Source organism: Pieris brassicae, chromosome 5, assembly GCF_905147105.1.
Source record: "Pieris brassicae chromosome 5, ilPieBrab1.1, whole genome shotgun sequence".
Lineage (NCBI taxonomy): Eukaryota > Metazoa > Arthropoda > Insecta > Lepidoptera > Pieridae > Pieris > Pieris brassicae.
In genome coordinates, this window is record NC_059669.1 from 22,231,771 (window position 1) to 22,245,122 (window position 13,352).

At 35.2% G+C, this 13,352-nt stretch overlaps 3 protein-coding genes across 5 annotated transcripts in view; 1 reads left to right on the forward strand and 2 right to left on the reverse strand.

Moving 5' to 3' along the window:
* The window catches only part of LOC123709596 (dorsal-ventral patterning protein Sog), a 77,180-nt gene extending 76,424 nt beyond the window's left edge, over window positions 1–756 (reverse strand). Inside the window, exon 1 of the mRNA XM_045661023.1 lies at window positions 522–756. Within this exon, the coding sequence (XP_045516979.1) occupies window positions 522–642 (121 nt within the window). The 5' untranslated portion in view covers window positions 643–756. The remainder of the gene's footprint in view (window positions 1–521) is intronic.
* A 5,347-nt stretch (window positions 757–6,103) lies between these two features.
* On the reverse strand, window positions 6,104–9,721 carry LOC123709603 (ADP-ribosylation factor 1). Its single transcript, XM_045661038.1, has 5 exons — window positions 9,596–9,721; window positions 9,074–9,241; window positions 8,544–8,653; window positions 7,757–7,882; window positions 6,104–7,194 (listed from the first exon to the last, which is right to left on the reverse strand). The coding sequence occupies exons 2-5, from the start codon at window positions 9,219–9,221 to the stop codon at window positions 7,030–7,032; spliced, it is 549 nt and encodes a 182-aa protein (XP_045516994.1). The 5' UTR covers window positions 9,222–9,241; window positions 9,596–9,721; the 3' UTR covers window positions 6,104–7,029.
* Window positions 7,604–13,269, forward strand: LOC123709602 (tRNA (cytosine(72)-C(5))-methyltransferase NSUN6). Of its 3 annotated transcripts, none has more exons than XM_045661036.1 (7): window positions 7,604–7,687; window positions 10,653–10,848; window positions 11,055–11,211; window positions 11,316–11,523; window positions 11,766–12,056; window positions 12,357–12,538; window positions 12,829–13,269. In XM_045661036.1, exons 1-7 carry the CDS (start codon window positions 7,676–7,678, stop codon window positions 12,941–12,943), a joined length of 1,161 nt encoding a protein of 386 aa, XP_045516992.1. In that variant the 5' UTR covers window positions 7,604–7,675; the 3' UTR covers window positions 12,944–13,269. The 3 variants fall into 3 exon arrangements, with proteins under 3 accessions (XP_045516992.1, XP_045516991.1, XP_045516993.1); XM_045661035.1 differs by lacking the exon at window positions 7,604–7,687 and adding an exon at window positions 10,363–10,575; XM_045661037.1 differs by lacking the exon at window positions 7,604–7,687 and adding an exon at window positions 10,464–10,487.
* Window positions 13,270–13,352: the final 83 nt, after the last annotated feature.

The following is a 13,352-nucleotide window of genomic DNA, read 5'->3' on the forward strand; positions in this document are numbered from 1 at the left end:
ATTTTAGGTTCGTATATTTTTAAACGTTCATACATAACACGTACTTACTACATAAAAAAATTAAAGAAAGTATAAACTATTCATGATTATGTGAGTAGTATGGAAATCACAATTTATCTGATTATTTTTTGTTTATTTTACATATGACTGACATATCTACTGAATGTCTTTGCCCGATAAAGATTGTATCATACAACAAAAATAGATCAGTTGACATTTCAGTTTGATACCGAGAGGAAAGCTGATGACTTTCACGTGGCATTGTTTTTATTCCATCGAACGATCACAATAGCTGTGTTATGCATACCTTCGAATAATATATTTACTTAAAAGTAAGTCTGGACTAGAACGAATGACGATGCAAGTCGCTGTGATCTATGCACCGAGAATGTCTATATTTGCATCGCATGCAATTTGATTGATGCGTTACAAGATTATAACTTCGAAAGCGCATGACTTTGCCAATGTTTTAAGGTATAGCAATAGATACCAGAGTAGAAGCAGAAGAAACTAGATCTTACCGGCAGGTCTCGTGGTACGCCGAGCGGGTTCATCTTCTCTGAGGTCAGGAGCGTGCCTGCGCGCGACGGCGGGCCCATACGGGGCCACCGCCAGCAACATCAGCACCAGTGCGGGCACCATGGCACCTACCACTGGTTCACCGGGTTCGCTTCCCGGTCCGAGCGCACTATTTTCGCCGCGATATACGAGTCGTTGCGTGAACTAGTGTAGCGCGCGTACGCGACGTAGTATTGCAACGGCCGAGCCAGACTGAGGCGAATGGAGAGCGTCAGAACAATTTCCCGAGAGCAGCGGGCGGGGGCCGGCGCGCCCCTCGCGGAAAACTGCGGCACGCGAGGGGGGCGGGCGGGGAAAAATGCATCGCCTCCGTGCGACTGCCCGCCCCGCCGCATCACGGCACTTGCCCACACGCGTCACGAAAAATCTTGCGTCGAAAAAGGCTTAGCTAATGGGCGTCTTGTCAAACAGACAAACACAACAGATCAAAGTTCAGGGAATTAAAAAAAAATATTTATTCGTATATCGAAGCTTTCAAAACATTTTAATCTTGTTTTTCGACAAGTTTGAATAAATAAAAGACTGGAAGTACCCAGTCTTTTACTGTTATATTAAGGCCTTATACAGAAACAAATGATATTTTTTTTATATACCTACGGTAAATGCTACGTAATCGTAGCTGCTACTGTCAACGAAGAGTCATCATCGTGCTCTAGATTAGCGTTTCCTAACCTTAGGTATAATATGTGCCACCTTAGGCTACGAAAGATGCTAATGTAACATAGATAATTTTATGTATAAAAAAATTGAATGGTTCAATTAATAAATTTTTAATAATTGGTTTTAGGTAGCTGGGATATCACTAGGAAATTGGTAACGAAACAACAATCAAATTGCCCTGGGGGGCCCCGTACGCCTTTTTTCTTTTTACCAGGATTTACCTTTACGAACAACTTTTAAAGTTTATAAAAATATTAAAATAACTAAATCGTAACGAATAAACTTATTTCAATAGACCTTTTAATAGAACTTATTTCAGTATCGAATACCGGAGAAAACGAATGACTGGTTAATTCTAGAATCTACGACGCGACTGATGTTGACTAAGTATGCAGCTAAAATTTAACATTCGCAGGAACGGTGAACGAAAACATCGTGAGGAAACTGGCATGTCTTAGACTCACAATGTCGACGGTGTGTGTCAAGCACAAACGGACCTACATATACAATTAGATTGTGCAATTATCATGAAACAGATTCAGATATCTGAGGCCCATACCTAAACAGGTTGAAGCGTATTTTTTTTTGTGAGTAAATGACTTCCGGTGCATTTTCTAGCATTTATTCATAAGAAAGAGTAAAAGCGTAATATGTATTTAACAATCGCATTTAATATGTTATGTGTTTACAGCGAAATTAATGACATAATAAAATAGCATTTGCTATTTTCTACAAGTAACTAATTCATCAAAAAAATAATTGCGACGCCATAATATGGGCACGCTTTCTCTGCGTAAAATAACATTATCAATCTTAGCGTTTTATTCTAAGTCTCTAAAGTTAATTTAACCCTATCTTGGGATGATGTAGTGCTCCAAGCTTAAGAAATATTACTTTGGCACTTGTTCGCGACACTATGGCGCTACCCAATACGAACGCTTATTAATCATACAAAATGATACCCCTGTTGTTCCAATGCACTAATTTAATTTTGTGCATTCTCGGGGATGATGTATGCACATAAAATTGTTGGCAGTCGATTTGCATATAAAATATACTAGTTATGAATTCATTTTAATATTTATATACATCTTTTCTTTCATGCTATATACGTTTAATTTGTATTTACAATATTACTCTACAAAGTAATAATAAAAATTAATAAAACTTATTAAAAAGAAAATAAAAACAAATTTTAAAAGTTTGGTCCTGTGGCCTTAACGCATTAACGCCTTAACCTTAACGCTGGCAGCATTTCCTCGCTGTATTGCGATACTTATTCGTTGGACCCTAGGCACCAGCTCCAGGATCACCTGGTCCTATCTACCAGGCGCCAACTTAATTCTTTAAGCAGCGCCTGTGCAATTGAACCTCACGGCCCAAGAGCCTCTACTCGAAAGGGAACAAAATCGAAGTTGGTGGAAATATTTAAGAATCTTGTTATATTGTATTTGTGTCGTTTATTTTCTGCCTGACCTGCGGCCTCTCCAGCTTTTTTGCTTGTACGAAAGAGGTGAGACACAAGTAGCATCCCATACTAAAGCCCGTCCCATTTTCCAAGGCATCAACGACATTCCATCCGGCCGCTTTCCATCGTCTCTTGTGATGCCTTTTGGCTCCAAAATTGCTGGAACAACATATGGGCACTCCTAAGCGGAGGCTGATGGCAATGCGAAGTGATTCAAAGTCCAAAAGGTTGCCAGTGTTTGGCAAAGGATAAGCATAAGCCAATTACCGGCTTTCCTAAGCCCCACAGCCACCGATCTTGCGCGGTCTGTTATTGAAATGTGACCTAACAACTTTTGGAATTAAGATTTGCAAAGAGAAAAGATGAAAAGAAGGCAAACTCAAGCCTGGTTTGAATGCTAAATACGCGTTTCTCGCATCTGTTAAATTCGCAATCTCGTAGTTTGTAAAATAAGATCTAAGGATTTCACCTACCAGACTACTAGACTTGTGAGCAGATGAGAGATACGCTGGAAGAGCTACACTTGTTATCTTGCGTACTCGTAAGCCGCCAAAGCGAATAGGAAGTCATACTTGCGTCCAAGGTGTTTCAAAATGAATATTTAAAATAGATTCCAAAGATTTAAAAGATTATCCAAATCACTTAATAAAATTGACTGATTCTATAGAGGGCTAACACTCTCCATAGTAAAGACGATATCACGGTGACGGTTTTTGGCGTATCGCTTTAACAACAGCCGCGATCTTTTAGGCCTTATTGCTTTTAGAGGAGTATTAAGTTAGTGCCCACTTTTTATTTCTGTATGCTCGTAGATCAAGACCTTCATTTAAAACCTTTTTTACTGTTTTCCTAGCGACACCCATCTGCAAAGCCATCAACTTCTGTTTTCGGACAGGATTTCTTGCTCCGCGCCTTGATAGCCTAGAATACTGCTGGTGTTGTTGCAGTTGCAGCGTGGTGAGCCAAAGGACAAAACATATGTCCTCAACACTGGAGACTTTATTGTACATATCAATATTACGGAATACAAACGTAATAAAATTAATTCGGTTTTCCAATGTCTACTAAGTTGTGAAAATTACGGAAAGTGATTGTTTTTTGTTTTAAAACAATGGTCAAACATTCAAATATAAATACCTCTATGCAATATTTTATTTATAAAATCCTGTTCGAAATTTAAAAATAATGTGCCAGTGACAGAACTTTGGGACCAACTACGTATATACGCAAGTCCAAGGGATCAAGCAGGTCGGAAAGTGACTGGTCTTCGATCATTCTAACCGCTCTTCGTAGGAAACCGTCAAGAGGAAGAAGCGCCAAATGTGGCGCTTTATAGTTGTAAGCCGTGGCCCGGAATGAAGTACCATCTCGCCTTGCTGAGCACACCAAGCTTCTTAGAGGCTAACTTAACCTTCCTTCCAAATGACAGTTTTATGATTATTTATTATTATTATAAATTATAAGGCAACAGGTGGTTCAAATCAGGCAAATCTGAAATTATAATCAAGTAGCTACCATTAAAAATAAAACGCAATTCCCTTCTGAAATTTTTGTCATTGATCAGTGTCGTATGAGATGGATCTTTATCCTTAAAAAATTAAAAAGTTAACTTCCCCAGTCTATACATCGCTGCGAAAACAAGAAGTTTTTATTTAGAACACATTTTAATAACTGCTTTTGAAAATAATAACCTTGTCACACCGGTGTTTGCCAGTTGGTATCTGACAATCGATTCCCTGCTACTGATAGCCGAGTCGATGTGTCTGGTAGAAATACAAAAATAAACAATTTAAGCTCTACGTCCGCGTTGATATCTATTCTGACTTACATATATTGATTTGTTTCATCAGTTCTACTTGTTGTATACCGAGATTAGACATATAAAAACTGCCTTTATAAACGCTTTGTTGCAGAGCAACGGTCGTCATGGTTATACGGGTGGAATTGCGTATTGTGTTCGACGCCCAATGCTAGAGCTCAGCTGCTGCTGCTAGATTGAGTCGATCCCAATCCGAGACTCCACGTAGTAGTTTCAACTGCAGACACAAGTAAGGCCGGATTTAGGAGGGAAACCGGGGAATCAACTTATCTAATGATATATTTTTATATGTTTGTTAAATGCTAAAAGAATCTACTTTGATTGATTGAAAAGCTCGACTGATACAAATTGGTAAATTTTATTTGAATAATATGGGGCCCAGACGCCTACAGACTTCTAAATCCGGTCGTGGATACAAGATGATTACGATACTGATCGACAACTGCCCGACAAATACCTGTACCTGTACGTTGTATAGAGTATCCTCAGTATTATCGTCCACATAGCCATGAATGTTGCTAAGTTGCGTCATATACAGAAGAAACAGGGTCGGTTATGGGAGACAAACATTGTGGGAGCGTTCACGGGTATCAGGTAGGAACATGCTCTGTCAGTGGCGACCTTGATGCTCCGATCAGCGGGAAAGCTGGAAATACAATTGCATAATATCTCGGGCAGCCCATAGCTTCGAAAGGAGCGCTTTGTCCCTTACCCGATCGAAGGCTTTCGCTGTTCACTTACCGCCAGCGCCTCCATTGGACTCCTCCAAGTCACCTGAGACGGACTAGACGGAGGGCCACCTCTAGATATCTCGCTCACGATAATTGTCAACCTAGAGACCTAGTAATTAACGTTTACTCTTAAAAAAATCTTCGTGATCATACAAGCTTATTTAAAAAAACCGAAATAGTGGTAGGCAAAGTTTAAATCTCTCAAACGTTTTGCTTCCTGTCTCGCCTGAAGGTGCAGCTTGTACGACATACACGTCTATTGCCTTTCTCATAAATTCGGTTTAAGTAATAAACCTATTTTTAACCACTCTGTTATAATAATAATAGCCTTTATTTACAAAACATAATTATGATAGATTAGAAGTTTTGAATTGAGAATCACTCCATCGGTTGTCGCACTTACTTGCTGTGCCCCGCCCAACGCCTTGTACGTATTATTGTACACTTATTCCAGTTTTTCAAATTCAAGCCTAACATGCTCCTTTCGGCTGATCGTTGAAATGTTTGTATTTTCTTTATTATTTCAGCCGTACAGTAGTGTAGGTGTCACAACAGCGTCCATTAATTTTTTCTTCAATGATACTCATTTGACTTAAAAATGTTGTGTTGAAAATTGTGACCAATATGAACTCCAGACTTTTTTAATGCTTCTTTTTACCTCCTCTACATAATGGCTTTTAAATGATATATTTCGGTCAAGATAGATACTGTCAACATACTCTATATTTTCAGGGTTCATTTCCAGTCCACACTGTTATACAGAACTTAAATTGTTAGTAAAGGTTATCCAAACTCGATAACAGTGGAGGCTATCTACAATAAAGGATTTTGATAAGAAAAACGAGCTTTGGTGAGGATATTTTATTCCATAATACAGCATTAAGACAAACCGGAATGTCACATTTTGCTTCAATAAACCTTTTCATAAAATTAAAAATTACTCTCTTTACCACACTTTGCATAATTATTGTATCCTTGAATTGTGTAACAATCTCATCTAAATTATTATAAAAATGCTAAGTTATAATTAGTTGTGTAAGAGCGAAGTACCGTAGAGGATTCCGACCGCTTCCCGTACGCGCAACTTCCCAAATGACAGTAATCTAATACATAATACACCTAAATTAAATATTTCGATCCGTCGCGAAGTCATCCATAAATGCGGCTCATTCGACGACGAACGGGTTTCTGATGTAAATTACATAACAGCTTAATCTACCTAGTTAACTTCCGTAAAAAATAAACTATCATCATACAATAGGTCGAATAAATGGAATATGCACAAAACCGATGGCTTCGAGCGGCGTTCGAAGCGATGCGAATAGGTCGGGGACTAATATGGGACTCCATAGAAGTCATCTGCGGCGAAGGCGGACACGCGCTCTACATCTGCACTGAAGGTGCACTACGCTAACGAAAATCATAGATGTCAATTAACTTTAAATACTTTATTACGACAACTTATTCCATATTACACTTATAAAACATGTTATGTGATTCACTATCACGTCAGTTACCTATCCACATCACGATGGCTAATTCAGAAATTTCGCATTTACAATATTTGTTCAACGTCACACACGAGCAATAAGTACCGGGTGCGATGAAGAGAGATCCGGCCACCGGAGGAGACAAACTAAAAACAGTATTCCGAAGAGTTGAAGCGGCGGCCCGGGTGGATCGACGCAATACGCTGTAATACATTTGATTCACATAATACATTAGCAAATAAATTGAAGTTAAACCATAGTCTCTGAGTGTGAAGTGGGCGGTTAGCGGTTGGCGTTTTTGAGCTGGTTGGAGAGCCAGTCCAGTCCCTCGTAGAGCCCATCGCCGGAGGTGGCGCACGTCGCTTGGATGTACCAGTTGCGGTTGCGCAACGAATGCAGGCCCAGCTTGTCCGTTATCTCGGCCGCGTTCATCGCGTTGGGCAGGTCCTAGGCAGGGAGATGTATGAAACATAAACTTTAGGCACAGGCTCTGAAAAGCCACTAAGGTAACGCACTACGCACTGCCAAAACCGAGTCCACACTACATACAGGAGTTTCTATTCAATTACATAAATGATTATCCTCCATACCAAACCATTTCTATAACTAAAGTTTTGGAGGCAATTATTTGCTCTAAAACATAAAAGGAATAACCACAAAACTGTATAAAAAGTTACTTCTAAACTAAAACATTTGGTAATAAATTTAACTCTAGATATGGCACAGCTTATCAAGGACATTGTAAATCTTGATATGATTATTAATTTCCTGCTGCATATACAATTTACTCTAACTGTGTCAACTATTGTTAAAAGATAATAAATTATCAGAAATTAAATTGTTATATGTTCAGTCTCAGTGGTAAGTCGCTTTTTCGCAATGAATACATAGACACTCTGTAACTTTCTAGTCTGTTTGAAATTTCCCCATGTATATATTGGTAAGTTAACATTTATTTTATTAAACAATTACATAAATAACATCTCCAAAAATAAATTAAATGATGTACCTGTTTGTTTGCAAAGATCAAGAGTACTGCGTCCCGCAACTCATCTTCGCTTAACATTCGCATTAGCTCCTCGCGCGCTTCGCCTATACGCTCTCTGTCATTACTGTCTACTACGAAGATAAGACCCTGCATAAAACATATTATCATTTCATTAAAAAAAAAAACTAACCCAAATAAATACTTTGTTCCGAGGCAATAAATACACTTGAATCAATAAAAAAGGTCCATTATGTCACTTAATCATAATTAGCAAGCTTTTTCAAGATGCATATTAATATTGTTTTTAAGTACATTAACAACTTACAAAACTGCTTTACAACAAATCCCTCAGATCTAGAGCACCTTATTGAAACATGTTTTTTTTAATAAGTGTCATAATACCAAAGAAATATTTTTAATTATAACAATGGCACTTTCGTTTTGCAAGTATGATTGAAAATAGTAAAATGTAGGTTAAATTACATAGCAGGAGGATCATTGTAATGTTAATTGTTTTTTTTTATAGATATGCTACATCATAGTAAAAAAACATGTGTTTAATGCATAAATTAAAAACGATCTCAAATATAGTTTAATATTTATTTTATACATGTTTACACTATATCTCAATTATAGTGTATAGTCTATCTATATCTCTTTGGAATTATAATAAGTGTAGTGATCATAATGAAAAAACTGATTTTAATAAAACAGCAGCTATTCAACAGCTTAGATACAAGTATAGTTCACTATCACGCATCCAGATTTGCTAAATAAGAACATAACATACAAAATGATATGAATATACCTGTGTGTTTTGGAAGTAATGCCTCCACAATGGTCTAATTTTGTCTTGACCACCAACATCCCATACAGTAAAACTGATGTTTTTGTATTCTACTGTCTCCACATTAAAGCCTGGAATAATTAATGGGTGTTATAAGTTATCACAAAAATGTTACCTATTTATAAGTTAGAATCAAAATCTAAGTTGTTTCAGAGGTAAAGCTGAGTGCAATAATCCTATAGTATCAAGAATTTTTCAATCTAGATTCTCAAAATTATATGAACTTACTATATAGCTTATAGTCTTGGATCAGAATCAATTGTTTAAGTAAAATTTATTGCAAAACATTAAAATGAAGACAAAAAGTACATAATTATCACTGAAATACTTTTAACTGTAATTACACAATTTGGTATTGACAAAGCTCTAAGTTAAGCAACTACCTTGATAAGCAGTTTAATGTGTGCAACTTTAAATGAAAGGAACTAATGCCACATGACATTATTTGTACACTAAATGATTAATTACTCAAATAATAATGTATTACTTACCAATTGTAGGAATTGTTGTTACGATTTCTCCTAATTTGAGTTTATATAGAATTGTGGTTTTACCAGCTGCATCCAAACCAACCATCAATATTCTCATTTCTTTTTTGCCAAATAGGCCCTTAAATAAATTTGCAAACATATTCCCCATTTTGGCGACTTAAGTATAATCTGAAAGAAATTAAGGATAATAGGAGATGTAACTTCTGACTCATCGGTTTCACATTAAATCAATGGAATGAGTACTGGTATATGACATGGCAAGTCATACCCCAATTGATGCGTAAAAACTATATTTCATTCAATAATACGATTATAAATGGTTTGTTTAAGCAATTCCCACAAGCAAAGAGCAATATTTATGTTATAACGTATTCTCAGTTTATTGAACAAAGATTAGCCGACATCACTGTTAGTATTCTGTAGCGGTCACCACCCTCAGCTTCATAATATTGTAAAATGAACTTTTTATCACCAATATATTGTAAAATTGCAATACTTGTATTTTTCCGACCACGTACTTACATTTTTGCACAAATTTTAAACGTTATTTGAAGAATCAATCTTGAATTCAATGAAGTCACCAATTTTCGCTCAGTGTCAAAAATCAAAATGGCGGCTAACGTGGAAGTTGTTCGTGCCTATGCCACGTATCGGCCAAAAGTGGCCAGTAACAAAAATTAAAAAATGCTAAGCTTTCTCCAAATCACAATTCTATATTTTACAATATTAAGCTCTCTTTTATGTCCTAATTATAAAATCTCATAATATATACTTATATATATATATATTATGTACCTTAATTTGATATATATTTGAAGCCCTCGGAGCTGTTATATCTTAAATATAGAAGACGGAGATATATGTATGTACAATATAATTAGGATTATATTCAAAAACAAGACTTAGCGCCAACTATAGATTCTGAATCTTACCCTTAGAGTGAATAGTAAAAAAAGATATTTAATGCGTGCATACAGATGGTAGAAAAATTGTGATATTATGAAAATAGAAATATCTTGATAAAAAAATCTTGATATTGTGAAAGATTTGTTCGACTTGTTATGATGTTTCGTAAGGTGCAAGTTTATAGTGAGTGTGAATTGTAGTACTTTAAGCTGTTATCGGTAAAAAAATACTCAATTTCACAAACTAGAAAGACTATATTAAGTTATGTGAGTCCACATCAAGAGTAAAAGTACTTTTAGTTCGCTTCCAATTTTTAGTTGATTTGAGTTTTACTAGCCTGTGGTAACTCTTAAAATCAACACATTATAATATGATCATATGTCAGAAGATAGTCCTAATATTTTACATTGTTATTTGTAAACTGTGCTTGTTAATAATATTGTATTTGTATTTTGAAAATAACAAAAGTAAAAAATCGCTAGGTAATGGACGATTCCATAAGTAAATGGTTAGAAAAAACTCCAAATCACACTTGTTTTAGAATAAATAGATTAAAAGCATTTAATATTCAAAAATTAGTAAATATATTATTATTGGTAAGTTACATGAGACCTAATGATATATGTACATTTATGGACATTCGAATCTATTATATTGTTTTCAACTTTTATAGCAAAGAAATACTTTAAATTTAAACGAAATACCCCATCACTATTTCATAAGACCGGACTGTTTAATAATAAATCAATGGCCAGAAACCATAGCCAGAGAAAAAGGTAAACATGAGGTCATAGTAGATGCTGCATGTGGTGCAGCTGTTTTGAGAGGTTCTCATGTTTACGCACCTGGAGTTCTTGGGCTGCCACCTGGTAACTAATAACCTTTAAGACTTGGAGATAACATTATTCTGTCATATATATATTTTTTTAACTCTTTATTCTTATCAAACTAAACACAAAAACTACCCTTAAAACATGCAATTGTAAATTTCTTGGACTTGAAATTCCATGTTACCCTAGGTAAAAAGCTCCTAGCTGTAATCATTATTGTATTATATTTTTTTAAACTTGTTCAGGATGTACACTTGATGCCTTAGTTGATATTTATGCTGACCTTGATGAGAAATGTAAAAGAGGACTTAAAGTGGAATATTTGGGAAATAAGAAATATGTTGGCACTGGACATCTAAAGAAGCTACGCTCTCATCTTTTTGATGAAGGTATACAACCAAGGCATGTACTTATTACATGGTGACAAAATTTACCATAAAAACATGTAGTCTTGCATAATAATATATATGTTATGTGTATTAAAAAAATTATTGAATTGTTTTTAGTGGTGTAGCAGTTGAAACCATATGTCCAGAATCTAAACTAGTAGTTGTGAATGAGACATGCTTTTCAAGTGGGCATGTTGTTTTACAAAATTTGCCATCTATTGTTTGTAGTTGGGTAGTAAATCCTCAGCCAAATGAAAACATACTTGATATGTGTGCAGCCCCTGGTAATAAAACAACACATTTAGGTGAAATGTCAAATAATAAAGTAAGTTATGTTAAAAATGGTTGGAATAATTTTTTTGCAATTTTGCATATTTTTAGCTATGCTATCAATCTTCTGTGCCTTCAGAGTACTGAACAAAGCTTATTGTATTAACATTCCAATCTATGAGTCTTCAGCAAGCGCATAAACTAGTGTGGTCTTTTAAAACTCTTGTGGTAAAGAGTGCATTTTTGTAAATAGCATGTAAACTTTGAACTACCCCAAAGTAAAATAAAATTTTTCAGGCCTTCATCACCGCTATAGATCGAACAGAGAAAAAGGTTGAATTAATTAAAAAAAATTGTGAATTACAAGGTCTGAATTGTATTAATGCATTTGCATATGATTCAAGAAAAATTCATTCAGAAACTGGCAATGAACGTGGTCCACCACCATATCCATCAAACTATTTTGATAAAATACTCCTTGATGCACCATGCAGTGGCTTGGGTCAAAGACCAAGATTGATAAGCAATAATATGTCACCAAAAATGTTGCAATCATACAAATATGTTCAACGGAAGTTATTTGAAGCAGTAAGTGTTTAATTTTTTGTTTTAGGTATGTTAAAATATTGAGAAGTTTAATTTAAAACAACCTTCAAGGTTGTTGCAATACAAGGAAATGTGGCTATAATCTCTATCTATAATCTATGGTAGAAGAGATACATACAAATATTAGTAAGTTAGTTAAGTTAAAGATACTATGCAGTTGCTTTTTCTACTTTCTACTATATAAATAGACAAATAATAGAAAATAAGTCAAAACATATAAAATATATGAAAAATTTAGTAAATGGTGTTTACTACTTTTTTAACAATTTTGTCTATTTTCAGGCTGTTAAAGTTTTGAAAGTGGGTGGTAAATTGGTATACAGCACATGCACCATTACTATAGAAGAAAATGAAGGATTAGTAAAGTGGGCCCTTGAAAATTTCCCAAATATAAAATTAATAGCAGCTGATCCTCTGTGTGGAGGACCAGGCTTAGCTAATTGTGGTCTCATTGATACAGAAAGGTAATTTTTCTAGTAATACATAGTAATTTTAACCAACCTGAAAATTATGATAAATTTTAGATTCAGGAAACTTACTAACTCTAATTTAGAAAAAGTAAGTTAGTAAAACTTTACATACAAATAACCTGGTGTTTTTATTTTGTGATTGCTACATGTTTTAATTTTCTGAGTTTACTTGTTTAGAAAAAGTATTTTATTGGATAAACAAATACATAGACAATTGATATGGTTTTAAAACTAAAATAATGTTGGGTAAAAAAACATTTATTTTAAATTAATACTGTTAACAGGGCAATGGTGCAACGTTTTGGACCTCATGAAGACCCACTAAGACCAGTTGACTTGGTTTACAAAAACTCCATAGGATTCTTTATAGCAGCTTTTGAGAAACTTGAGAATAATTAATGATTTATTACACAAATAAAAATGAATGACATAATCAAGTGAAATGATTGGTTAATTCCTTTATAATGTGTAATAGTGGACCCCACAGACTTCGTTCTGTCAAAAAGATTTGAAATGTGGCAGTTTTTTGTTCCTACCAATTTTATAGTTGGCGCAAAAAATTCTCATGTGGGTGATGGTTCTGCCATCACCCTGATTATAGGCCAAAGTATCTTCGCTTCCACGAACTTTGGCCACTCTTCTGTGACCCACTTAAAAACCCCGACTGGGATGTTTAGCAGACGCTAAAGGGCTTCAACTAAACCTGATTGTAAAATAATCTAAAAGGATAGTGGGCACCTAAAAGTGACAAATATTTAAAAATTCTGTGCCTCATTGATATATTTTCCTATTAGTATATATTCAAATG

What these genes read in the sequence shown, in the direction of transcription:
- LOC123709603 (XM_045661038.1), bottom strand. Translation starts at nt 9,221, where the DNA reads ATGGGGAATATGTTTGCAAATTTATTTAAGGGCCTATTTGGCAAAAAA. An exon ending in AACAACAATTCCTACAATTG is followed by an intron (nt 8,654 to 9,073) that starts GTAAGTAATACA and finishes TAATTATTCCAG; the next exon opens with GCTTTAATGTGGAGACAGTA. An exon ending in TGATCTTTGCAAACAAACAG is followed by an intron (nt 7,195 to 7,756) that starts GTACATCATTTA and finishes CTCCCTGCCTAG; the next exon opens with GACCTGCCCAACGCGATGAA.
- LOC123709602 (XM_045661035.1), top strand. Translation starts at nt 10,465, where the DNA reads ATGGACGATTCCATAAGTAAATGGTTAGAAAAAACTCCAAATCACACT. An exon ending in AACGGAAGTTATTTGAAGCA is followed by an intron (nt 12,057 to 12,356) that starts GTAAGTGTTTAA and finishes GTCTATTTTCAG; the next exon opens with GCTGTTAAAGTTTTGAAAGT. An exon ending in GGTCTCATTGATACAGAAAG is followed by an intron (nt 12,539 to 12,828) that starts GTAATTTTTCTA and finishes TACTGTTAACAG; the next exon opens with GGCAATGGTGCAACGTTTTG.